This window comes from Lissotriton helveticus, chromosome 3_1, assembly GCF_964261635.1.
Source record: "Lissotriton helveticus chromosome 3_1, aLisHel1.1, whole genome shotgun sequence".
NCBI lineage: Eukaryota > Metazoa > Chordata > Amphibia > Caudata > Salamandridae > Lissotriton > Lissotriton helveticus.
Genome location: NC_136061.1, coordinates 1808149736 through 1808176520, shown reverse-complemented (window position 1 = coordinate 1808176520; position 26785 = coordinate 1808149736). Strand labels below are relative to the sequence as shown.

General features: G+C 44.3%; 1 protein-coding gene across 5 annotated transcripts in view; it reads right to left on the bottom strand.

The window, feature by feature from the left end:
- The window catches only part of LOC144823835 (heterogeneous nuclear ribonucleoprotein R), a 413049-nt gene that overhangs the window by 44272 nt on the left and 341992 nt on the right, over positions 1–26785 (bottom strand). For all 5 annotated transcript variants that reach the window (XM_078682698.1, XM_078682699.1, XM_078682697.1 and 2 more), the window contains 2 exons: positions 25289–25438; positions 25044–25165 (listed from right to left, as the gene is read on the bottom strand). In XM_078682698.1, the coding sequence (XP_078538824.1) occupies positions 25044–25165; positions 25289–25438 (272 nt within the window). The remainder of the gene's footprint in view (positions 1–25043; positions 25166–25288; positions 25439–26785) is intronic.

Genomic DNA, 26785 nt, shown 5'->3' with positions numbered 1-26785 from the left:
CCCTCGTGGAGGTTGGTTTTGGCAGTGTGCAGGTCCTTGGTGAGGGAGAGGATGAGCTGGGTGTCGTCGGTGTAGGAGATGTTGTGGAGGTCGTGTTGGCGGGCCACTTGTGCGAGGGGGGACATGTAGACGTTGAAGAGCGTCGGGCTGAGCCCTAGGGGACGCAGCAGATGTCGGTGGCCTCGGATCGGAAGGACGGGAGGCGGACGCTCTGGGTTCCGCCGGAGGGGAAGGACGTGGTCCAGTCAAGGGCCTTCTCTTGGATTCCGGCTTCCAGGAGGCGTGTCTTTAGAGTGCGATGGCAGACCGTGTCGAAGGCGGCTGACAGGTCCAGGAGGATGAGGGCTGATGTTTCACCGTTGTCTAGTTGGCGCCTGATGTCGTCTGTGGCGGCGATGAGGGCTGTCTCGGTGCTGTGGTTTCGTCTGAACCCGGACTGGGACGGGTCCAAGATGTTGTTGTCTTCCAGGTGGCGGGCCAGTTACATGTGGACGATTTTCTCGATGACCTTCGCCTGGAACGGGAGCAGGGAGATGGAGATGGGCGGGAAGTTCTTGAGGTCCGCCTTGGGTTTCTTGAGGAGGGCGTTGATTTAGGCGTGTTTCCAGCTTTCCGGGAATGTCGCTTTTTCGAAGGAGATGTTGATCACCTTCCGTAGTTGGGGTGCAATGGCAGCTTCTGCTTTGTTGAATACGTGGTGTGGGCACGTGCCTGACAGAGATCCTGAGTGGATGGAGTTCATGACCTTGCGTGTCTTGTCATCGTTGACGTTGGACCAGGAGGTTATGCAGTAGGCGCTGGTGGTGTTCAAAAGGGTAGTGGGGTCTGGCGTAGTCGGGGCGGTCATGGTGTTGAAGCGCTCATGGATGTCAGCGATTTTGCGGTGGAAGAAGATGGCTAGTGAGATGCACAGTTCTTGTGAGGGCGGTATGGGGAGAGTTTTAATTTGTGATGTGGTACTACTGAGAGCTGTAGTAGCATGGTGTACCATGGTTGTCTCACCCACGTTGGTGCTATGAGAATCAATGTGAGAGAATGTTGCCGTAGCTTGCGTACCACTAATGGAATTAGCGAGTGAGGAGGAAAAGCGTACGCACATTTTTTGACCAGTTCATCCATACCGCATTGCCTTTGGATAATGGGTGTGGGTATCTGGCAGCGAAGCTTGGGCATTTGGAGTTGCGGTGTGTAGCAAACAAATCTATCTCTGGTTGGCCCCACCTTTGAAAAAATGGCTGAAGAACTTGAGGAAGAAGCTCCCATTCGTGTATCTGTTGTCTCTGACGACTTAACGGATCTGCCAATTGATTGTGAACTCCTGGTAGATGTTCTGCTAACAAACATATTTCGAGGAATGGCCCACATCCAAATGCTCTGCGCCAGCCGGGAGAGCTATAGGGAGTGTGCCCCTCCTTGCTTTTGAATGTAGTACATTGCTGTCATTGGGGTTGGAGAGTTCCTTTACGATGCTGAAGAGCTCTTTATGTTGTGTGCGTTGTTATCCAGGCAGTCTTTGAAGGAGGATCTCTTGGCTAATCTGATGAAGTGGTGATGTTTGCGCGTGGCATCCTTGTGGGCTGCGCGGTTGTCCGGAGTGCGTTCGTGGAGCCATATCTTCTCCAGTATCCGGCAAACGCGTTTGGAGGTCTGCAGCTCGTCGGAGAACCAGGTGGCTCCCTTGCTGGCGTGGTTGTTGGAGGGTTTCTTGAGCGGGGCGAGGGTGTTGGCGCAGTCGTCGATTCACTGTCTGAGGCTGCGGCGTCTGGGTTGGTGGGTGGGTTCTGGGCGAGGGTGGTGATCAGCTGGTCTTCGGTGACTTTGCTCCAGCAGCAGCGAGGCAGCTGTTGGGTGCGGTGGTGCATGGTTGGTTTGCTGAAGGTGAAATGGATGCAGCGGTGGTCGGCCCAGTGGAGTTCGGTGGTGTGGTCGAAGGCGACGTGGGTGTCTGTGGAGAAGATGGGGTCCAGTGTGTGGCCAGCGGTGTGGGTGGGTGTGGTGACGAGTTGTCTGAGGCAGAGGTTGTCGAGGTGGCCGATCAGCGTGTCAGAGCTGGCGTCGTTGTTGTTCTCGAGGTGGAAGTTCAGGTCCCCGAGGAGGATGTAGTCCGTGGAGGCGAGTGCGTGGGTGCTGGAGAGGTCAGCGATGGAGTCGCTGAATTGAGCTCGGGGTCCGGGTGTTTTGTAGATGAGTGTTCCTCGGAGGGTGGTGGTGGGGTCGGTGTGGATCCGGAAGTGCAGGTGTTCGGCGGTGTTGAGGGTGTCGTCTGCGTGGGTGGCGACCTTGAGGGTGGACTTGTGGACGATGGCTATTCCTCCTCCGATTCAGTTTCGCGTGATCCCTGCGGGTGATCTTGTAGCCGTCCGGGATGGCTATGGCGATGCAGAGGAGTCGTTCCACCAGATCTCGGTCAGGAAGGCTACGTCTGGGGCGGAGGTGTCGAGCAGATCCCAGAGCTTGACAGAGTGTTTGCGTGTGGAGCGGGTGTTGAGGAGTATGCAGCGGAGGTGGTTGGGTCCAGTCTTTGGAGGTTTGGTGGTTCTGTCACAGGTGAAGCTGCAGGTGTGGCAGGAGAAAGGTCTGAGTCAGTTTGAGGGCAGCTTGGAAGCAGGTGTGGTTTCGGCCATCGTTGAGTGCATAGAGGGTGCTGGCGTCGTAGCGGAGTCTGGTGTTGTGGCATTCGCGGGGTCCAGGCATTCTGGTGCTGGGCGCGGTCAGGGCGTGGCCTTTGGCACGCCCGCTGCGCGCGTCCGCTGTGCGGCCTCCATAAGAGGTGGAAAGGGAGGGAGGAGCAGCTGGGAGGGAGGAGCAGCTGGGAGGCGGGAGCAGGGAGGCCAATGGGGATCAGGGGGCGGGGCAGCAGGGACGCAGCAGCGGGAAGGGAGGAGCGGAGGGGAGGGCCGCTCAGCTGGGAGGCGGGAAACTGGGGAGGGCAGGAAGGAGGGGCCGCGGGTCAGCAGCAGGGGGAATCCGGCAGAGGGAACAGCGAGGGGAGCAAAAGGAGGACCCATAAATCCTGTGAGAACAATATTTAAATTCTATACTGGAGAGGGTGGTATTCTGAGAGGAATTATCCGTTTAAGTCCTTCCATAGACGCTTTGATTGCAGGTACTCTAAACAATGACAAATGTTGCCTGTTTTGGAGATATGCAGCTAAAGCAGCAAGATGTAACCTGATTGAGGAGTACGCTAAGTTAGATCTTTGTAGATGTAACAGGTAACATATGATGTTTTGTATGGAAACATCTAAGGGGTTGATGTTATTAGTGCAATATACAACAAACCTTTTCCACTTTGCTGCATAACATGCTCTAGTGGTAGGACGTCTTGCTTCTTTAATGACATTCAGGCAATCAGTAGGTAAATTTATATATCCAAACTCTAAGACTTCAGGAGCCAGATCGCCAGATTGAGCTGCGTTGGATCTGGATGCACAATCTCTCCATGGTTCTGTGTTAGTAGATGTGGGGAGAGTTTTAGTTTGTGATGTGGTACTACTGAGAGATGTAGTAGCATGGTGTACCATGGTTGTCTCACCCACGTTGGTGCTATGAGAATCAATGTGAGAGAATGTTGCCGTAGCTTGCGTACCACTAATGGAATTAGTGAGTGAGGAGGAAAAGCGTACGCACATTTTTTGACCAGTTCATCCATACCGCATTGCCTTTGGATAATGGGTGTGGGTATCTGGCAGCGAAGCTTGGGCATTTGGAGTTGCGGTGTGTAGCAAACAAATCTATCTCTGGTTGGCCCCACCTTTGAAAAAATGGCTGAAGAACTTGAGGAAGAAGCTCCCATTCGTGTATCTGTTGTCTCTGACGACTTAACGGATCTGCCAATTGATTGTGAACTCCTGGTAGATGTTCTGCTAACAAACATATTTCGAGGAATGGCCCACATCCAAATGCTCTGCGCCAGCCGGGAGAGCTATAGGGAGCGTGTCCCTCCTTGCTTTTGAATGTAGTACATTGCTGTCATATTGTCAGTCCAGACTAGTACAGCCTTGTTTTACAGGTAGTGTTGAAACTATTTTAGAGCTTGAAAAATCGCTAGTAACTCCAGATGATTTATGTGGAGTACTTTTTGTTGCAGTGTCCATGTACCTTGTACTGTGTGGCTTTGTAAATGCGCTCACCATCCCATGAGAAATGAGTCAGTAGTTCGTATGATTTGTGGAACAGGTTCTATAATCGACCGGCCCTTGGAAAGGTTTTTGGTGTTTCACCATTGCAGAGAGCGATATGTCCGGTCGTCTACCACCACCAGATCTGTTATTTCTTGTTGAGCCCGATTCCACTGACTTGCTAAGCATTCTTGTATGGGGCGCATTTGTAGTCTTGCGTATGGTACTATGAAAATGCAGGATGCCATCATTCCTATTAGTTGCATGAACACTCGAGCTTGTAGTGAGTGTTGTGGCTGGAATCTTTTGATAAGATTTTGCATAGTTTTTATTCTTGTTAGGTTGGGGTATGCTATTGCCTTGGAGGTATCTATTGTGGCACCTAGATACTGCTGAGACAGGGACCATTGTAGATGTGACTTCTTTTGATTCACTGTAAACCCCAACTTGTGTAGCAGGCAGATTGTCTGATGTGTGTACTGTACACATTGGTTGTATGACTTGGATTTTATTAACCAGTCGTCGAGATATGGGAAGACATGAATGTTGTCCCTTCTTAAGTGTGCTCCTATTACAGCTAGACACTTTGTGAACACTCGAGGTGCTGTTACTCCGAAGGGGAGTACCTTGAATTGGTAGTGCTGACCTTCTAGTACGAACCGTAGGTACTTTCTGTGAGATTGATGAATGGGAATGTGAAAGTATGCGTCCTTGAGGTCTAATGTGGCAAGGAAGTCGCCTTTCTCTAGTAACGGTAGAACCTGTTGTAGTGTGACCATATGAAAATGGTCTGAATGTATGTACAGGTTTAGTGGTCTTCGATCTAGAATAGGTCTGAGAGATCCGTCCTTTTTGGGTATGAGAAAATGAAGAGTAAACCCCTGTGTTCTGATGTTCTTTTGGTACTGGTTCTGTTGCATTCTTTTGCAGTAGAGATTCTACCTCGTCTTAGTAGTATGAGGTGTTCTTGTGACATGGGACGCTGTCTGGGTGGTATTGTTGGAGGAGTGGAAGTGAGCTCCAGGCAATAACAGGACTGAATTATTGGTCCCACCCACCTGTCTGTGGTGATGGAGTTCGAGACAGGTAGGAACTGTTGTAACCTCCCCCCGACTGGAGTGGAATGGTCTGGGGGGATGGAAGGGAAGTCACTGTTTGGGAGTAGAGGCCTTGCGATTGTAGTTGCCTCTTCCTCTACCCTTTTTGTGGTTTCCTCTATACCCTCCTTTATAATATCCCTTACTGGGGGAGGTTTGTTTGGGCGCTTTGTAAGTAGAGGAGGTGTTGTCAGTCTGGAACCTCTTAGAGGCGCCCCTATATGAGGAGCGATGAAAGGAAGGTCTATGGGCTTGAGTTTGTAAAACTTCCATTGATTTTGCCGTATCAGTATCTTTTTTCATTTTTTCCAGTGCACTGTCTACATTTGGACCGGAAAGATGTTGTTGGTCAAATGGTTGGTTTAAGATACTGGCTTGTACTTCTGGTTTGAACCCAGAGATGCGTAGCCATGCATGTCCGCGCAACAGTACCCCTGTATTTACTGCTCTAGATGCTGTGTCTGCAGTGTCTAGTGCACATCTTATGGGAGGTATTTGTTATAACTGTGCTTTCTTGTATTAAATCAGAAGCCCTAGCCTTGTATTGGTCTGGCAAGTGTTGCATGAGTGACTCTAACTCATCATAATGAGCTCTGTCATATCTTGCTAACAGAGCTTGAGTGTTAGCAATCCTCCATATATTGGCTGCTTGTGAGAGGGTGCGTTTTCCTGAAACATCCAAAAGCTTAGACTCTTTGTCAGGGGGTGGAGCATCCCCTGTTGTCTGCCAGTTGGCACTCTCTCGCATTTGACACTACCAGTGAGTCTAGTGGCAACTGTCCTTTAATATATGCAGGATCAGATGGAGCCGCTTTGTATTTCTTTTCCAGTCTGGGGTTAATTACTCTGGCCCGGACTGGGTCTTTAAATATTTCTGGTGCGTGTCTTACCACTCCACTAAGTATTGGACGTGTGGCTGTGGTCTTATGTGATGTTAACAGTGTGTCCATTGGAAAGTCTTCTATTGGATCCGTATGCAAGTTTACTCCATGGAATGTAGCTGCTCTATGTATGAGCTGTGTGAACCCAACGGGGTCATCTGGTGGAGATGGACTAGACGGGTATACATCGTCTTGTGGTAGATCTTGTGCATTATAATCGTCCCATGGGTCACCTGATGGCCCAGCTGTATCATCTGGGTCATTAATATCATCCATTTGATGATCACTCTCTACCTCTTGTGAGTAGGTATGCCCATAATCCTCCTTTACCTGGGGGTGAGTCCCAGTCTCCCTCCAACTCGGACAAATCACTCCCATTCTTAAAAATCCTAAATCCGACCCTAATGACGCTAACAACCTCTACTCTAGCTCTAACCTCCCCCCTCCTTTCCAAAGCCCTTGAAAAATGTGCTCTACTCCAACCTGATAAACACATTAACACTTTCAACCAACTGGTCCCTTTACAATACGGCTTCCGTAAAGGCTGTAGCACTGAAACTGCATTGCTAAAAAGTGTCTATGATATCCACCACGCCCTGGATAAGGGTGAGTCCTGCCTACTCATGCTCCTCGACCTCAGTGCTGCATTTGATACAGTCAACCACTTAACCTTACTTAATGCACTCAAATTTCGCTTCAGCCTAAATGGCCCTGTCCTTAACTGGTTCACTTCCTACTTACAACAAAGAACTCAGAAAACCAAAATCCCAAACGGTCTCTCTAACACCACTCATGTCTCCCTTGGTGTCCCCCAAGGTTCTATTCTCTCTCCAGGACTCTTCAACTTCTTTATGGAGCCTCTTACCATCATACTAAAGCAAGGCGGAATCAACGACCACCTATATGCCAATGACATCCAACTGTACTACAAAATTAAATCCCACTCTGATGTCCTGCACCTTAACAACGCCCTGACTAAGATCCAATCCTGGTTCCACTCCAACCATCTCAAACTCAACCCTAATAAAACTGAAATCATTCTTTTCTCCCCTAAAAACAACTCACGCCCTATCCAATCATAGCTTTGACCTTAATTCCCTCAACTGCCCACTCTCCTTATCCATATCAGTCATATCTCTGGGTATAACCATTGACAAAAAGCTAACTCTCAATTCCCATATAAAAAACTCGGCTAAGGGAGCATTTCTCACGCTCAGTCAGCTCGAAAAAATAAAACCCTTCATTACAGCTAAAGATTTCAAATCAGTTGTCCAATCTCTAGTCCTCTCGAAAATGAACTACGGCAACTATCCTCTCCGGAACCCCCAAAGTTCACCTTGCCCCCCTCAAATCTGTACTCCACCTAGCAGCCAGGCTTATAACAGACTGCAACGCTTTGACCGCATCTCCCCTGCCCTTATAGTCCTGAAATGGCTTCCTCGCAAATGCAGATCCGCCTACAAAATTGCCTGTATTACACACAAAGCCCTTCATCAAAAGACCCCGATCAACCTCTCAACTAAGCTAAAAAAAAGTGGGCTGCTCCCGACCGATGAGAAGCACCAACTCTCTCCTCCTCGCCCCCCTCTGCTAAAAAAGAAAGCCTCACAATCTTGTTCCTTCTCTGGTAATGCTCCTAACATCGGTAATGCTCCTAACATCAGGAATGCCCGCCCTACAGATTTGCGGTGTAACCCCTCTTACGTCCGCTTCAAAAAAAGAACTCAAGCTACACCTGCTTAACAAATTTTGGGGCCCTTAATCCTTCTCATATCTCACGTGCTATACTTTCTCCCCTCTCCTGCACACCTATCTACCCCCACACCTTTTAACCTTTCTTGCACTTCCTCTTACCTACCCTTTCTCCTCCTCCTCCTCTCCCCTTGCCTCATCCTTCCATTACTCCACCCCTCCTTTTGCACCTAACTTACTCATTCTATACACAGACTACTGAGCTTACCTCCTGTTGCTGTATAAAACGTGGAACTTCCTATGCCACTTTTTGTTTGTAAATAATTCCTCCGTTAATTATTTACCAGTGTAAACTATATTTTTAATGTGTTCTCTCTATTTACCCTGTCTGAATGCTGCATTTGTTTTAATATATATATATATATATATATATATATATACACACACATACACACACACACTGCGATATGTGCATTTTATAATATATTGTACTGTACTTTCTTCAAACTTATGTAAAGCGCTCTGATATCCATGGGTGCAGCCAGTGCTACATAAAACCTTTTTAAATAAAAATTAAATAAATAAAAAATTGCATTAACCAATTGAGGTTAGATTAGTTTAACTTGTATTCATTTTCATTGAACTAGTATATTATTTTATATATAGTAACCCGAAAAAACAACAAAGTAATTGTTCTTAGCCAGGTCTTTGAACTTTACCCCTCTCAAAGGCCCCAAGGCCAGACTGGCATTTTACTCAGTTGGTCAGTTTTAAAAGTCCTGGTGCTGCCTCTTCACAGGATTACAGTTGTCATGCTTTTGTTATGCACTTCAGCTATTGTAAATGAGACAGCCTGGCAAGGTAACAAACAAGGCTGCACCTCCAGGCTATCTTCATTTACAAGTGCTCACAGAGGCATATGCACCCCCCTGGGAATTTAGTCATGAGCCCCCGGGGGGGGGGGGGGCAAACCCCAGTCTGAAGTGAGAAGATGAGCATCTTTCTCTGGATCTGTTGAGGTCAAAGCGTTGATCTTGAGCGATGTATATGTGGCAAATGTGTACTTGCGTGTTCCTATGGTCTTGAGGGAACAGAAAGGGATGTAGGGAAGGTGTTACAGAACCTGGAGAGAACCCTGGTGGCAGTGATCGCCCTGGTAAAGGGGTACCAGATTGTACTATTTCAGGAGTATGACAAGAAGGAGTGTGTGTGAGAATAATCAGAGCCTGTGGGGCAGGTCTCGGGACGAACTTCCCATAACCATCTCGGAGAAGGTTGTACTGATGGTGACAGACAATACAAAGTTTTGGCAAGATTTCCAATAGATATTGGCCAAAAATGGCAGAGCTCAGTGTATCACGATCGTGTTTTCAGGAGATGGAAGAATAAACTGACTTGTGAGGCATCATGGGATGTAGGGTGCAAGGTGAGGTTCCGAAAGGCAGTGCCAGTTTTTCTCTCCCATGCTTTGTATTGCAGCCAATTGACCAACCATGTCAAACATGCCCTTTCCTTTTCTAATTTAAAAAAAGAATAGTGTAAGATTTTATGTGGTCTTTTTTTTTTTTTTTTTTTTAATCAGTGGATAATTTTTATGTGATTGACATCTACAAATTTTTTTAAAAAAAAATATAAACAAATCATTCACACAGGACTGACAATAATAGTATCTGGATGCGAACAGCCATCAATGTGCGTTTTACGAAGTTGTGAAAAGGTCAATTTGTGGCATACTCCCATGTTCAAAAAGTGTGTATACTATAGATTGCTTTATTTCCCAGCGTGAATGCAGCTTAATTGCCTGCTTCAAGCATCAGCCTTTGTGTTTTCCACCCCTAGGACATGATTAGTTATTAGTGAGATGTTTTAGTGATGGCCTATTTCCAGATTGTTTGTGCCAGTAGTGAGTGGGTACAATATAGTACACCTTCTGTTTTTGGAGGTAAAACACTGCTGCTGTGTTGTACATTAGTATGTGGATTGCCTTGTATTGTACTGTATTTGGCTTTGAATATTTTTTTCAGTTCTAGAAAGCGGATGCATTTGGCTGCTTCTTGTGTTAAACACAATCCCTTTATCATGAGACAACCCATGTGTGCCCTCCAACCTATGAGTGCTGCGTCAGTGGCTATGATGGCTTGCAGAAGGGTAGCTATGACAAGTCTACTTTGTAGTATGTTGCCAGCATTTCACCACCTCATTCCCTCGCTGACCCTGGACGATACAACCACTAGACCCTCCCAACATCCTACAGTTTGAGAACATTGGTTGCTCAACCACACCTGAATTGACTTTGTTGTCTTGTTTTCGTACTGAGGTGAATGCCAGATGCCATCATCCCTAGTTGTTTCATTACTGTTCTCATTGGTTGAGACAGTGATGCCCGGTAAGAGCTAACTTGGCCTAACATGGCTTAAAGCTTTCAAGCAGTCTGGTATGCCGTTGCAGTAGTTGAGTTAGCAACATTAGCTAATCCCACCCCCCCACAATCAGACTTTGGCCATATTCTCAAAATCCTCTGGAAGACATGTCATGAGGTCCTCCATGTCTTTCCAGCGTTGGTATGCATGTCTATTTAGCAGGGCATTTGGGTTAGTTATTTGTCATTGTGAAGCAGCTGCTGTTTCCATCTTCATGCCCACTACCTCCAACCTCTTGCTCTCCTTGCCTGGAAGAGGCCCCCTGGATGTCCGACATGACCCTTTTCCCAACAGGGCTTACTATGAATGAGCCTATAATATTTCTCGGTGTGAAAAGTCACATGGTTTTACAGTTGTGGTTGTTCACTGCTGGACTAAGCTACGCAGCATAGGAATAATAGTTTTTTTCTTGTATACTGGACCAAGAGCCAAAGGAAGAAACCATGCCCCCCTTTTTTACCTCCAGTTCCACACTAAAAGCATTAGCTGCTTTCTGCACCACCCTGTGGTACGTTGAGATATCATCCAGAGAGGATGATCTTGATGGGTACGTAGCTACCTCTTCCTGAGGTACCACTAAATAATCCTACAAAGTTTCTTCCTGTGATACGGAGAACCCCATCTCTTGATTATGTCTAAAAAAGTCACATGTGTAGATCCTGTTCTACATCCTGCTGCATTTCCTCCTCCTGTGCGACTTGTAGATCTTATGCTGGGTTCTTAACCTCTATAAAGGAAGGTTGTGTGTTGTCATAGTTTTCGCAAAGGCTTTCTTTTCCTTAATAAGCTCTTTATCTCAGCCCCATGCCCTTTTCTGCTCAACATTAGATGTTTTACTGCCCCACCTAGAACTTTCTTTTCAAGGGTGCCATCCTCTCCTTCCCCTATCACACTTGATCATCCTCAGAGGTCGAGGCAAAGCCCTGCGGCAGGTCCTTACTGCTGCCTTTCTCTTTCCTAATAGAATAGGGGGTCTCTAGCTCCTGCGACAGCAGATTTTTTTCAGCATGGAGGAGCTGCTCTTTTGTGGCTCTGATATTTTTCTGGAAGGCTTGTGCATCAGGGTCAAACGAAACATCATTGAGGTTGATGTCTTGATAAATATCCCAAGCATCCTCCACCAACTTAAGAGATACCCATCTCATCAATTTACTAAGCACCCTTTTAATCTTTCTTTAACCCAGATAGCCCTACCAGGTTTGTAGTCACCCAAAGTGCTTGAAGAAATGTAACCCCTTGCACCAGTCTTGGGATTAAATAACACGCATGGGAAGTAGCCCTACAATTTATGGGCTCTTGTGAGACATAACCTACAAATCAGATGCTTGTTTACAGTGAACTTCCTGTGGCAGTTCAGGAAAAATGTAAAGAGCATGCTCAATCTAAAATAGCATCAAGAATCCCCACCGTTTGTATAGTTTTGCAGGTTGAAGAAGTTTCTGGATTCACATGTTGTGCATTATTCTGCCATCTATTGGTGGGTAGGGAATTATCTACAGAAACATTTGTCCTACTCAGTTTCTTGTTGGTGGGCGTCAACGTTCCGCCATTCGGTGCCCCTTGTGACTTTTGTCGTACTTCCTACAGATGCTGCCATTTTTGGTCACCATCTTCAGATTATTAAACTGTACATTTTGCAGGGCAAATCTTTTCTGGATTCACATGCTGTGCAAAGATTTTGTAGCGGATTGTTACTACAGTGGTGGGCTGAAGATTAGCACCGATTTGAAAATCGATGCAAGACCTTTTGTCCAATTTGTGCTTCCTTGTTCCTTTGAATATCTACACAATAGTGTCTTGTGATCGTGTGTAATGATGACCAAGTTGCTGCCCTACAAATGTCCTGTAGTGGAGTATTTGCTAAGAAAGGAATGGTTGCTTCCTTCTTTCTTGTTGTGTGCACTAGGAGTGTTTTGTAATGTCTCTTCTGCATTCTTGTGGCACATCTGAATAGTCTGTGCTATCCAACTTGCAATTGTGTTCTTGGTTACAGGCCTGCCTAGAAACCTATTTGGAAATGATACGAGAGCTGGTTTGTTTTACTGTCAGCCTTTGTCCTTTTTGCTGCAACACATTACTGTGTAATGTCCTCTTTGCGTGCGTTTTAGGTCTTTGAAAGAAACTTGGTATCTGAATACTTTGGCTTATGTAGAACTGCAAGAGAAGCTTTGATATTAATTGTGGGTCGGTTCTCATGACAATTCTGTCTTTGTGAACTTGAAAATAAGGTTCCTGTAAAGTGAGTACTTGTAACTCTCCAACTGTTTAGTGATGTGATGGCCACTAAAAAAGAAGTCTTTAGTGAGAACATTTGTAATGTAGTCTTGTGTATCGGTTCAATTGCGTGAGGACACTGTTTAAATTCCATGTGGGTGCAGGCACCTTCTTCATATGCAATTCCTTTTGCTCATTCTAAGAACCACTTAATGACTGGTGATGGGAAGAAACTTCTTTCAATGTGACCCCTTGTGTACGCCACTATTGCTGCTAAATGAACCTTCAAAGGTCACTGTGAGGGTACTGGTACCCCCTACGCATACTGCCTCTAACTGTAGAGCCCCTATTGATTTTGCTGTTTCATTGTCCTTTATCAACTGATTAAGTCTAGTCAACCAAACTCCTGAATAGTTGTTTCCCAATGAATGTTTAAAACCTGAAATTCTTAACCAGACATGATGTCGTTCTGTGATGCCTATCATCATTTATCTGCTTGATGTTTCTGCTGCATTCAATGCAGATTTTAAATAGGTATTGGCGTGGTTTATGGCATTCGCCACCAGGTGTGATGCCCTCTTTTGGTACTGCTCTGGGATGTGTCTCATCAATTCACCACTTTCCTCCCAATGTTGGTAGGTGTGACAAATTAGTGTTGGAATTTGTACTACGCCACTGGTTTGCAGCACTCCTTTCAACTTTTTGCTCCCTGGGGTCCATACTCTTACTCTCCTCACCTGGAGGTGGTCTTTTTGTGCTTGGGACGTTAGCTCTTGTCCTAGCAGTACATCAGGGGTCCCCAAACTTTACAGTGGTAATAGCTACTTATATAAAATGAAAACCATCCTGAAATACTAATTTTATTAGTGCTGTACACATCATACATAATTACATTAGTGGTCACCCATTGCAAAATTACCAACCCCAGTGCAGAATTCCCAACAGTAATGTAAAAAAGACTTCTTCAATTTGGAATGCATCTATAGTGTTAGTAAAGAACGACACTGGAGGTAATGATATTAGTAATAAGTCTCCCAATGCTGCATGATTTTTCATAACTGTTTCTGAAAATACACTTTTTAATTTTGGTAAAAATATACTCTAAATATTAGGCCAGGCAATACACAGACTAGCTCCTTACACATAGTTGGAAAGCTAGCTCACGAGCTACTCTGAGAAGCCGGCTGTAGATAATATTGAATCTGCTGGAACTTTGCGCTTTATATAGCTTGAATCCTTGTGAGAATGTTTCTACTTCTTTGCTGCCATAAGAGTGACAGCTTTACATGTTGCTGGTTCTTTAAATGCCTAATTTTCTTGATCCAAAACACTAGAGAGCATAGGTAAATATTGGTTCTTTGATTATGTGGGCAGGAGACTTTTTAGCAAAATACATGATTGTTGTCTTTCCTCTTTAATTGCACACCATATCCATATGCTGCCTTATTTAGAACCTGGTTCTAAATCCCAATATCTTCAGGTGGTGATGGGCTTGAAGGATAGGTGTCTGCACCTTTTCAGGTGAGTGTTTCCAGATTTTGCCATCATCTGTCATGGTACTCTGAAGCCTCAGTACCCTGGTAGATTTGTTCTTCCTCCTCCTCATAGAAGATTTGCTCTTGATCTTCTTTAGGTTCAAGAGCTAAAGGTGGATCTATTTCCTCGAGGCATTCGTCCTCGATTCTTCGATGTCAAAGACTTATTTGGGATACAAAACTGTTTGAGATTTTCAAAGTCTTTCTTCTTCTGGCCATTTCAGCTAGAGCAGTCTTCTTTTTATCCATCTCGGCTGTGTGTTGTTGGACATCAGGAGTTTCATGCTTTCTCTTCAACCATGAAGAGTCCTTCGAAGACTAGGTGTTCGGTGAACCGTATTGTTCTGTTTTTGACCACTCCTATTTTGACGCAGATGTAGCTTTTCTCCTATTGTCCTTCAATGTCTTGGATTTTTTGGGTGCGTTTACCGCTGTGGTATCCTTTTTGAAGCATTCAAGGGTACCTTTCTCTCTAGACATTGCTTGTGGTTGAGTGCTTCGATGCAGATACACCCTTCGAGAAGCTAGAGTTGGATTCTTGTGACTCGAGCAACATCTTCATGGTCAATGCATTTCTTACCTGTTCGAAAAGTCTTCTTGCCCCCTTTGGTGGCATCCACAATCTGGATGTCTGCCTCCGTATTCCTTCTGGACCTTTGGCTACATTCTCCTCTTTAATGCTGGATAGACCCAAGTCTCAAAATTGGAGCGAGATGTTGGTCGTGCATGGTATGTTGGGCTGTTCTCTGTTGCTCTTTTAACCTCAGAGTCTTTAAGATGAATGCTGAACAGGCGTTTCAATCTTAAATACGATGATCTACTGGTAGGTAGAGGTTGCAGACTTGGTGCTGGTCCTTCTTGGCAAACTTATGGCAGGTGGAACTGGAATGGTGTATTCTCCATCTCCATATACAGGAATTACCCTGCATGTGCATTTCCAGAAGCGTCCCGGAGGATACCTTGTCCTGCTCCCAGAACTTCTCCGGTACCTTCTTCTGATGTCTTAGTCGCTCTGGTTGACTTTTGGTGAATTTCTCTCGATTTTTGGCAACTTTTTCCTCCCGATTTTTAGAGATCCTTCTAAATGAATCCAGACCAAACAGTGGAAAAAAATTATCTGAAGATGGTGACCAAAGGTGGGAGCTTCCGGAGAAAGCACGATAACTTAAATGGAGACACCCACCACCAACAAGAAATAAAAACAGAAGAAGGACTAAGGATTTTTGGGGAGAAATCCGGACCCAACCACTAAATGGCGGAATAATGCACAGCATGTGAATCCAGTAAAGTTCACGGAGCAAAACCGCTCTTCAGCATCGTTCTAAATTACTTTCTCTGTCACTTGTTTTTCTTAAGGTGTACGACGATCTTGGATGAAAAAGTCAAGAGCTATCTCGATGCACTTTGTACTAAATGGCAGGAAAAAAATTAATTAAAAAGGTGGTTAGCACGCACATGTGCATTGTGGTATTCCAATCAGCATCATAAAAGGGCTCTGCTTATGTCCTCACCCACTGAGAAAAGATTAACAAAACACTTGCGGACCCAACCACTACAAAGTGGAATTGTTCAAACAATGTGAATCCAGAAGACATTTCAAGCCACAAAATAACAGTTTACTCTACCCCAATGAGTTTTATACTACAATCAACTATCTTCTGTTTAATGCTCCCGAACTATGTCATTTTGAAAACTCAGAAGGTAAGCCACTCTGAATCACCTATTGTATTGCTAAGTACTGATGGAAAAAAAATTACCTAAAATTTTGGCTAACCAAATAAGTAAAATGTTACTTACCCTGTGAGCATCTGTTTGTGGCATGTGTTGCTGTAGATACATATGCTGTGCATACTCCTGCCATCTAGTGTGGGGCTTGGGTAAATGCAAGTTTTTTTTCTTCCAAAGGAGTCTTTGAGAGACGGGGTACCAGGACTCCAGCTATTGCGGTTAATGCGCATAGGCATCCGCTCTATTTTTAGACATTTTTTTCCCTCCACCATCATGTTTAGCCCGGTTCCTTTGAGCACTACATGGTGCTCTCACCGCGTCCGTTTGATTCCCCGCTACCTCATAAGTTGGAGAAATGGTGCATCTACATCGGCTTCTATAGTTTGAGTAGTCTCTCCTTTGCTTCCACGGTCAACTACTACAGGGCCTAGCCAGTTCGGGCCAATGACACTGGCTGGCATTGCAAAAACTAGCGTGCATCTTTGATTCATATACTGCATGATTGTTGAAAATCAGTTTTTTTGGGATGTGACAATAGCAGATGAGCAGTTTTAAGGATCAGCATTAATATACAATCAAAAAGAGTGGGCATAGGGTATCTGCTGCACCCCCTAGTAATTTGACAAACAAGTTGATCATTCAACTTTCTGACTTCTTACTTGCTGTTGCATCTAAGAATATGATCTCACTGAAAAAAGGTGCCTCGTATCATGCAGGCTGATCTTGGGTGAGCAATGCAAATAGGACTCATACATATGAAGAACATTGGATTACAAAACTGAAGGACCCAAACTGTGGGATAAAGGGATTCATTTGATCTTTATCTACATGTGAAATCCTACTGCTATAACGAGGTGTTATTTCTTCGATTAATTAATCTCGGTAACACAAAATAGAGGTTCATTGAAGCATTTTTTAACATTATTCCCCAATATGAACGACGTGGCACAGCAATTCCATATGTAATGAAACTAGAGTGGAATCCTTTATTTTACACGGTCTTACTATTTTTTATTTGTTACACTCCCTCATTAATATTACTCAGTATTCAGCATCTACGAACCGACTATCGTATGTTAGTGTGAGAGCGTGACTTTCACCTCTTCAGCCTGCTCCTTTAAGGTATTTAGTTTGAGATCAAGCAAGGTAGCTCATTGATAAAAGCTTAATTGCGTAATTCTTTCTGAGATTAAGGTGTAGTTAGACATCTTATTCTGGTTATATGTGGTCTATTAAGGAAAATGCTACTTACCAGTATGCATCTGTTCTTGGCACATAGAGCTGCAGATTCTCACACTTAGCATTAGATCGCCATCTGGTGTTGGGCTCGGATGCTTGCACATTGTTGTTGTCTTGGAAAAAGTCTTTGTAGTCACGAGATCGGCGACTCCTCCCCTGGACGATAGTGCGCATGGGCATCGACTCCATCCCTAGATTGTTTTTCGCCATGATGGGAAATTGAGTTAGTAGAAAGAAAAAAGATGTCCATGTATGTATATCTAATTAAGATAGAACTGGAATAAATACAGGTCCCGGGGAGGCGTGTGAGGATCTGCAACTCTACATGCCAAGAACAGATGCATGCTGGTAAGTAGCATTTTCCGTTTGAGGCTTATGAGCTGCAGATCTCATACTTAACAGACTATACAGCAGTATCCCCCCCTAGCGGTGGTCACCTGTATCGGTTGCAGTAGTTTGAAAGAGTTAAGAACAGCTTGACCTACAGCAGCTTGCTGGTTGGCTTGAATGGCAACACAATAGTGTTTAGTGAAGGTGTGTGTTGTAGACCATGTTGCTGCTTTACAGAAGTCTTCTAGGGGAATGTTCCCTAAGAAAGCCATAGAGGCTCCTAGTTTGCGTGTGGAGTGCGCCTAGGAGGAATTGTTAATGTGCGTTTCGCTTTTTGGTAGCATATTTGGATACATTTAACGATCCACCTTGCAATCCCAGCTTTAGAGATAGGGATTCCCCTTATGTGGTGGGGAGAAAGCTACAAACAATTGTTTTGTTTTGCAAAAGGATTTGGTTCTGTCAATGTAATGAAGTAGGGCTCTTTTAACATCTAGGGTGTGTAGAGCTCTCTCTGCTACAGAGTCTGGGTTTTAAAAAAAACTCTGGTAACTCCACTGATTGATTAAGATGAAATGGAGAGATGACTTTAGGAAGGAATTTTGGGTTTGTTCCGAGTACCAGTTTGTTACAATGCAATTGTAAGAATGGTTCCTGTATGGTGAAAGCCTGGATCTCACTTACTCTTCGGAGAGAGGTAATGGCAACAAGGAAAGCTACTTTCCGTGTGAGAAACTGTAGTTCACATTTGTGTAAAGGTTCAAATGGGGGTCCCATGAGCCTGGTAAGAACAATATTTAGGTTCCACAATGGAGAGGGTGGTAACCTAGGAGGAATGATTCTTTTTAGGCCCTCCATAAAGGCTTTAATTAAAGGGACACTAAATAGTAACAAGTGTTGTCTGTTTTGGAAGTAAGCAGCGAGTGCTGCTAGATGTAAACGTATGGATGAATATGCTAGATTACATTTTTGCAAGTGCAGTAGATAGCAAATGATAATCTGGATGGAAGCATCCAGTGGATCAATAGGATTATTGTTGCAGTAAATGGAAAATCTTTTCCATTTTGCAGCATAGCAAGCTCTAGTAGTCGGTTGTCTGGCTTCTTTAATGATGTTCATACAGTCCGGTAGTAGGTTAAGGTAACTGAACTCTAGGACTTCAGGAGCCAGATCGCTAGATTTAGCTGATCTGGATGTCTGATCGCTCCATGGTTCTACGTTAGCAGTGATGGGGACAGGCGCAGTTTTTGGTGCGGAACTAGGGAGAGTTCCAACAGCGTTGTGAACCACAGTTGGCGTGCCACTAAGATTAGTTTGAGAAACTGTTGTCGGAGCTTGCATACCACTAGTGAATCAGTGAGAGTGGCGGAAAAGCGTACGCAAATCTGTCTGACCAGTTCATCCATGTCGCATTGCCCTTGGACAACGGGTGTGGAAACCTGGCGGCGAAGGTTAGGCATTTTGCGCTGTCATGTGTGGCGAACAGATCGATGTCTGGTTGGCCCCACATGTGGAAAAATGGTAGAACGTGGGGATGTAGTTCCCATTCGTGAATCTGTTGTGTCTGTCGACTTAACAGATCCGCAATCTGATTGTGAACTCCTGGAAGGTGTTCGGCCAGTAGATATATATTATGTGGGATGACCCATCTCCAAATGTTCTGTGCGAGCTAGGACAGTTGCACAGAATGTGTGCCTCCTTGTTTTTGTATGTAGTACATGGCTGTCATGTTGTCCGTCAGGATCAAAACAGCTTTGTTTTGTACATGTACTTGGAAAGATTTTAGTGCTAGGAATATTGAGAGTAGCTCCAGGTGATTGATGTGGAGCATTTTTTGTTGAGTGGTCCATCTGCCCTGAGTTGTATGTCCAAGGAGATGGGCTCCCCATCCTGTGAGTGATGTGTCTATTGTGAGTACTATCTGTGGAACAGGTTCAAGGAACAGCCACCCTTTGGACAAGTTTTGTGTTCCACCACTGTCGAGAGGGATGTGTACGGCTGTCCACCAACACCAGATCTGTAAGTTATCCTTGAGCCTGATTCCACGGATGTGCTAGACATTCCTGTAATGAACCCATTTGAACTCTTGCATATGGTACAATAAAAATGCAAGATGCCATCATGCCTATGAGCTGCATGAACACTCTGGCTGGGAGACAGTGTTGGACTTGAAATTTTGTGACGAGGGCTTGTGTGCTGGCTATCCTGGCTGGACTGGGATATGCTAGAGCTGTGGAGGAGTTTATTGTGGCCCCCAGATATTGGTGTATATGAGAGGGCTGGAGATGCGACTTGGCGTAGTTGATTGTGAACCCCAAGTTGTGTAATGTCTGAATGGTTTGATGAGTGTGTTGAACACAAAGATTGAATGACTTGGCTTTTATTAGCCAGTCGTCTAGATATGGGAAGACATGGATCTGTTGTCTTCAGATGGGCTGCTACTACTGCAAGGCACTTTGTGAACACTGGGTGCAGTTGTGACTCCGAATGGAAGGACTATGAACTGATAGTGTTGTAAGTCCACTACAAACCTTAGATACTTCCTGTGAGAAGGATGTATGGAATGTAGAAGTAGGCGTCCTTGAGATCTAGTGTGGCAAGGAATTCGCCTTGTAGCAGTGGGAGCACTTGTTTGAGAGTGATCATATGAAAATTATCTGAGTGTATATATAGGTTGAGGGCCTGAGATCGAGTGTTGGTCTTTAGAGTCCCATCTTTCTTGGGTATTAGGAAGTACAGCGAGTAAACCCCTGTTCCTTGATGTTGTAAGGGAACAGTCTCTATTGCGTGCTTTTGAAGCAGTGCGAACCTCTTACCACTTGTTTTAGGAGCGTAAGATGTTCTGTGGACATGGGACGCTTCTTGGGTGGTATGTGTGTGGGGGGTAGCTGTAAGTTCTAGGCAGTAACCATACTGGATAATTTGTCTCACCCACCTGTCTGTTGTGATGGAATTCTAGACCGGTAGGAACTGTGATAATCTCTCCCCGACTGGGGTGGGATGGTGTGGGTGGAGTGGAGGGAAGTCACTGTTTTGTGGTGGGGGAGGTACGAGTGTTATTACCTCAACCTCTTCCTTTATTGTTATTTCCTCTGTATCCGCCTCTAAAGTATCCTTTATTGGGGGATGTTTGTGTAGTGCCTTTAAACTAAGATGAGTTGTCTACTCCCATGTGTTTGGAGGCCCCTCTATAGAAGGAGTGACAAAAGGAGCCCCGTGTTTGTGGAGACTGTAAAGCTCCCATGGACTTAGCCGTCTCAGTGTCTTTCTTAATTTTTTCAAGTGCAGTGTCCACAGCCGGGCCAAAAAGTTGTTGAATGGCTGGTTGAGGATGGTGGTCTGGACTTCCTGCTTAGAGCCGGAGATGCGCAGCCAGGCATGCGGCTAACGAGCACACTGGTATTGATGGATCTAGAGGCAGTGTCTGCTGCGTCAAGTGCACATTTTATTGACGCATTTAAAATTAGCTTGCCCTCTTGGATGAGATCATTTTCTTGTGTTTTATATTGGTCAGGCAAATTAGTCTTGACCCTGCGCCTAATGGGCAATAGCTTGCTTAATCTCCACTACGGCCCCTCGCGGCGGGATGCCTGGCTTTCACCTTGTGGATACCCTGCCGGGGTATCTCACAGGGGAATACCAGGACGGGTTCCCTAAGCAAGCGCTTAGATACCGTGTCGGTGATTTGCGCTATATAAATACATGTACATTTACATTTGTAGTAAGGTTTCTAACTGGTCGTAGTGAGCCCTATAATTTCTTGCGAGCAGTGCCAGCGTGTTGGCTATGCGCCAGTGATTGGCTGCTTGCGCAGCTACTCTTTTGCCAGAAGCGTCTAGCAATTTGGATTCTTTATCAGGGGGTGGCGTTTCCCCGGAGGTTTGGGAGTTGGAGCGCGCTTTCTAGAGTTGGAAACTATTAGAGAATCCAAAGGCAGCTGTCCCCTAATGTAAGCAGGATCTGGAGTGGCAGGTCTAAACTTTTTTTCTATTTTAGGGTTAAGAATCCTGGCACGTACGGGATCTTTAAACACTTCGGGGGCATGTTTAACGATTCTCTTAATCATTGGCAATATTTGCTCCATCTTTTGGGACTGTTTAAATGTATTCAACAGAAAGTCCTCTTCAGCTGCATCGGAGTGCATTGTGACGCCATGATAGATGGCAGACCTATTAATCAAATGTCCAAAACCAATATTATTGTCTGGGGAGATGGTTTTGAGGGGTATGTGTGTGGGCTTGGGACGTCTGGTATATCTGTTGGGATAGGGTACTCCCAATCATGTGGGTCGGTTGGATACATGAAAGGGTCCTCTGGGTCACTCCCCACCCTCAGGTCCTAATCATCATCATCATCATCTGGGGGTGTATGAGGTGGAGAAGTATGAGGTGGAGAAGTCTGTTTGAGGAGGTGTAATAGATTTAGGGAGAGGAAGTGGGCTAGAAGGAAGTATAGGGGAAGAAGGATGTATAGGTGATGTGGCAGAGTCCTTCACAGGAACTGGAGGAGCAGGTGCTGTGGTAACTTCCTCTTCCTATATGGCACAGTGGTGACATGTCCTGTTTCTGGATCAATATAAATCTTTTTCCGTTTAGGATCGACAGGATCCGGATGAAAAAGTTCCTCTTCCTCAGGAGCCGCATTCGGCGCAGATTATTTCGGTTCTGAGCGGGGTTGGTGTCGACTTTTATTGGCTTTGGCCTTAGGAGGCGTGGTAGAGGCCTTAGGCTTAGCTTTTGGTTCCGAGGCTCTTGGTTTCCGAGCCGAAGCGGGATCTTAAGGCTTGGAAACGTTCGAAGCCAGGTTATCCACGGGCCTCGAGGTTTTCGGGGCCTATTTGTCTTTAGAGGTGGAAGGCGTCGGAACAGATTTCAGAGCAGAGAATTCTTTTGGTTTCAGTGCCGAAGGTGCAGGTGGGATTGGTACATGAGGTTTGCTCGGTCCTGAGCTACCGGAAGGCTTTTCTTTTCTCTTCGGAGCCGGGCTCGAAGGCGGGGCTTCTGAAGTGTGTTTTCTGTCGCGACTGGGGCCAGTAGGCGAAGTCTTGACCATTGCCTTTGGTTTTGGTGGTGGGGTTGGGGTAGGGGCAGTAGCAGTAGTACTCCCTCATTGACCAGGAGTGATGGGGTCGTCAGAGTCTTCTGCCTCTGATACGATTTGGAGATCTTCGGAATCTTCTTCTGGGACATCTGGGCCTTCGAAGATGTCCACTGGTTCCAGAGCGGATCTCTGCATGATGTGTCGACGAGCCCTTTGATCTCGAATGGTCTTCTTCGATCGAAAGGATGCGCAGGCTGGACAGCTGGACTCGTCGTGTTCAGCTGATAGGCACAGGTTGCAGACCTTGTGATGGTTGCTGTGCTGGAATTTTTCTCCACACTGGGGGGCATTTCTTGAATGGCGTCCTTTCCATGGGCAGTAGGCCTCACGGCGTGTATAGGCCCAACAGCCCACATCGACAACCAGAATTGAGCCAAAGAAAGTTGCGTCGAAGCTGACTATGTTCGAAGTCAATTCGAATACTTTATGGAAGTTTTTCGCGTCAAAGTAGTTTAAAGTATAGATTTCGAACCAGAGCGCAAAAGTTGCACCAGAACCCAATGGCGGAAAAAACTATCTAAGGATGGAGTCGATGCCCATGCGCACTATCGTCCAAGGGAGGAGTCACCTATCTTGTGACTACAAAGACTTCTTCCAAGACAACAACAACGTGCAAGCATCCGAACCAAACACCAGATGGCGATCTAATGCTAAGTGTGAGATCTGCAGCTCATATGCCTCAAACATAATAGTTATAGAAAAAAATTGAAGAGATTAGCTTTTCTTATATGTGCGGGTCAACAGGGAGAAAAATAACTTTTGCTATTGATCTTTTGTGGAAATGTGAAGATAATTATCTGTATACTCCATCTGTACTACAATATTACTTGTCATGATTGCTCAGATTTTTCTCTCAATTGTGAATTTTTGCAATAAAAAGATTAAGTAATAAAAAATGCACGATACAGAAGCCAAGTTAAGGGCCAAAACACGCTTGTGCTTATGAGACAGTCTTTGTAGGATTACAGCTGCATTCTAGAAGAGTAGACCCAATGTAAAATAATTCACTAGGTCAGCCTAAAACATAACTTTTATGGTTTTCTATGGGGTACATTGTGGACTACTGCAAATTTTCATCCTCTACACTACAAACTATTTTTACGAGTCACGGTTGGATCCCCGACAACTGCTTAGATAAGGCTACTAAGTCCCATTCAATTGTATACATATATAGAGCCACCCCACAGGGAGCTCTCTATAAATCATACAACAACCTCGGAGTGCAACCACTTTTTAAAGTGCATCAATCCCCATTAGGGACCCCATCTAGTATTTCGCAATTTGGGCCAATCTAGTATCATTATAAAATTACATTCATGAAATCTTCATCTCATTTTACGTCGATCCCTAAATAGTTAAATGCTTTAGTCTCCATTATCAACCTAAATCTTGTTTGTGGCACATGGCACAATGAATTTGTCAGATATAGTAGGTGTTTTTCCGGTAATACTGAAGCCGACTGGTAAATGATAAAATATGCTACAGACCTTCAGCAGTCGCAAAAAAGAAACAAACTAAGCTTATTTGCATACAATGAGATCAAGTCTTCCAATTCAGGACCCCATCTACTCCTCAAATTAACCTACCTGTTTTATTGGTAAAAACATAAGCTTGTTGTATTTGCAAAGGATAAGAGACTTGCCTGCTTCATACCTCTATTTAACAGGAAGGAGTGTGAAGATTACACCCCATTTAGTTTAACAAGGGGAGATTCAAGGCACATTAATTCTCAGCAAGATTTTGTGGTCCAATTCCATTTTCATAAACAAAGACCACTTCTAAGCTAAAAGCATTTTCTACATCTCAAGTCAGAACTATTATCAATTTAATCACCCATCACTATGTACCAAGAAAAATAGGTGATTTTTGAAGACTCAATCAAGCAACTATCTCCTCCCTGAATAACATGGCCTGCAGCATCCTGCAACCAGAGAAAATTATGATGGGTTCCTTACTGTACCTCCTAACATGGCTAACTGGAACTGTAAATTAGCTATGCCCTCTGAAGTGGAGGCCAGGTATTGATGACATTTCAGATGTTCTGTACAAAGTCAAGCCTTATTATGCCGTGTTGATTTATATCAAAAAGGAGAAAAGGGTAATAACATGGTCAATTTCTGATCTACATCTAAACATTGAAATGTTTAAGCAATAACTATGGCAACACACAAAAGTAGGAGATATCAGAAGCCCAATAACGTAATCTTATTTAGTATAAATTATGTGGAGTTAGATCACCTTGCTAACGTATAAACATACCTTTAAAGGGAAACAATTACAACATATACGTGTAGGGCAACTTGCAGAATTATGGAAGTACAGAATTTAGTGACTGGAAGTCTAGCTATGAGGGTACAGGTTGAGATTTTTACTGTTTTTATGGAAACATGTCGAAAGGGTAAAACATAGCACCTCAATCTTCCAACATTTTATTAAAAACTATGTTATACAACAACAGTGATGGAAACATGTTGGCTAAAGGTCAAATTCAGCTAGCTCTCATTAGGTCCATGGTTAAGAATCTATACACTGGGTGGACTACAGTAGAGAGAAATGCCTTTCCTATGCTCCCAGAAAGACTAATATAGGTTATGTAAACCCCTGAATACAGCCCAAGGATTAAGACCCATAGCATGAGTATCTCATTTATTCTTAATGTTATGATAAGAAACACATGTTTACTTACGGTGAGCTTCTAGTGGCTTGACGAGCAGCTTGGCGTTCTTTTCTTTTCTTGTCTGGTGGTTTAGCTAAGACTATTTCAATGTGTTCACCTTCTAAGTTTTTCCTATTCATTTCAGACATTGCCTAAACAAATCAGAAAATATTTCTAATAACGGATTCAAAATTAATACTTCTTTATAATGCACTTTTAAGTGAAGCATAAATCATACACCAAATTCAGACCCTAAATAAAAAAAACCTGGTTACCTTAACTGCTGCATCTCGATCCTCAAAATGAACGAAAGCATAGTCCTTTAGCTTTTTCACCCTTTCCAGTTTTCCAAACGCTGAAAAAGCTTTTTCCAATATTTCTTCCGTCACTGTAGCAGCCAAATTCCTCACAAATAACACTTTTACCTGATAAAACAATTGTAAGGAATTGTAAAGAAATTTAGCTAAACATAAAATGGGAGAAATAAGATCACGTGAATAAAAGTCATATACAAATTTAAAAAACGTAAATTCCTTTCAGGGTATCAGTTTTACTTTCCTACAAAGGGCAATATAAGGTTTTGTATTAAAATGATGCATGAGAACTCATCAAAATCAGCCACAGAACTCACAACATCCCATTACCAGGAAAAACAAGCAAGTGTTTCCTTTAAATTAATACATGCATTACAAATCATATGTTTGGATACTCAATCACCAGCACACACTACAAAAAATTAGTTACTGCATAATCATCCTTGGGCAGTCGCTCAATGAGCTTCACTCATATCCAGTCACAAGTACTCTATTCATATGGTACAAGGGAAAGGATGAGTGGGAGGCTGATAATTACATTAACACCTACCGGACAAAACTGCAATTTGACATTAATTAAAATCTTAAAAAGTGCAAGCTTTCATTTTCAAGAAGCAGAGGACTGTAAAATTTGAAGCCTTAAGGTGTCAAATCGCAAGATTCTGTGTCTGAGGTTGGAGTGGAACACCTGAATTCATGCTGCATGAAGAAATCTGAGCACAGTGGTAACTTAACATGAATAGATGGGCGTTTCATAGTAGTAGTGAGTACCACAACTGAAAGGTCTATGTGGGAACTAGTTGGATTACCTTCATTGGTGTTTACAACATAACCACTACATACTGAATGAACTGTAGTGGAAGAAAAACAAATGCAAATATGCCTCACCAGCTGCTCTATAAAGCATTGCCCACTGATGGTGGGTTCCTAGAGGAAAAGCCTTGGCATCTTGAATGCTTGTGTATGGGAGAAGGGTATTAGTGAAAGTATTACTGGAGCACACTGACGTTATATTATGTGTATCTGTAAAGTGGAGTACCACCCGTGAGGGTAACCTGGTGCCGAGCAGGTGTGTGCGCCTAGTTCTACCTATGGTAGATTGATTAATAATCCAGGTCTTCAGTTTTTTGTGGAACTTAAAAAGAGAGGAGGCAGCTCCAATGTGAAATGGGAGGCCAGTCCATGCTTTAGAAACAATGTATAAAAAAAAACAATCCGCCTGATCTGGTTCTGTGCATGTGTGGGATGTGTGTGAGGAAAAGTACTGCGGAGCAGGAAGCTGGCTCGGTGTATGCTATACCAAAATGAGATACAGTGTAAACGGAGTCCAGTGGAAAGGTAGGTAGAGGTAAAAGTAGATAGCACCTTACTCTACTTGTAGTAGTGTGGGCAAGTAGTAAGGGTTTATCAGAGGGTAGTGTTAAGCATTTGTTGTACACACTCAATCAGCAAATGATG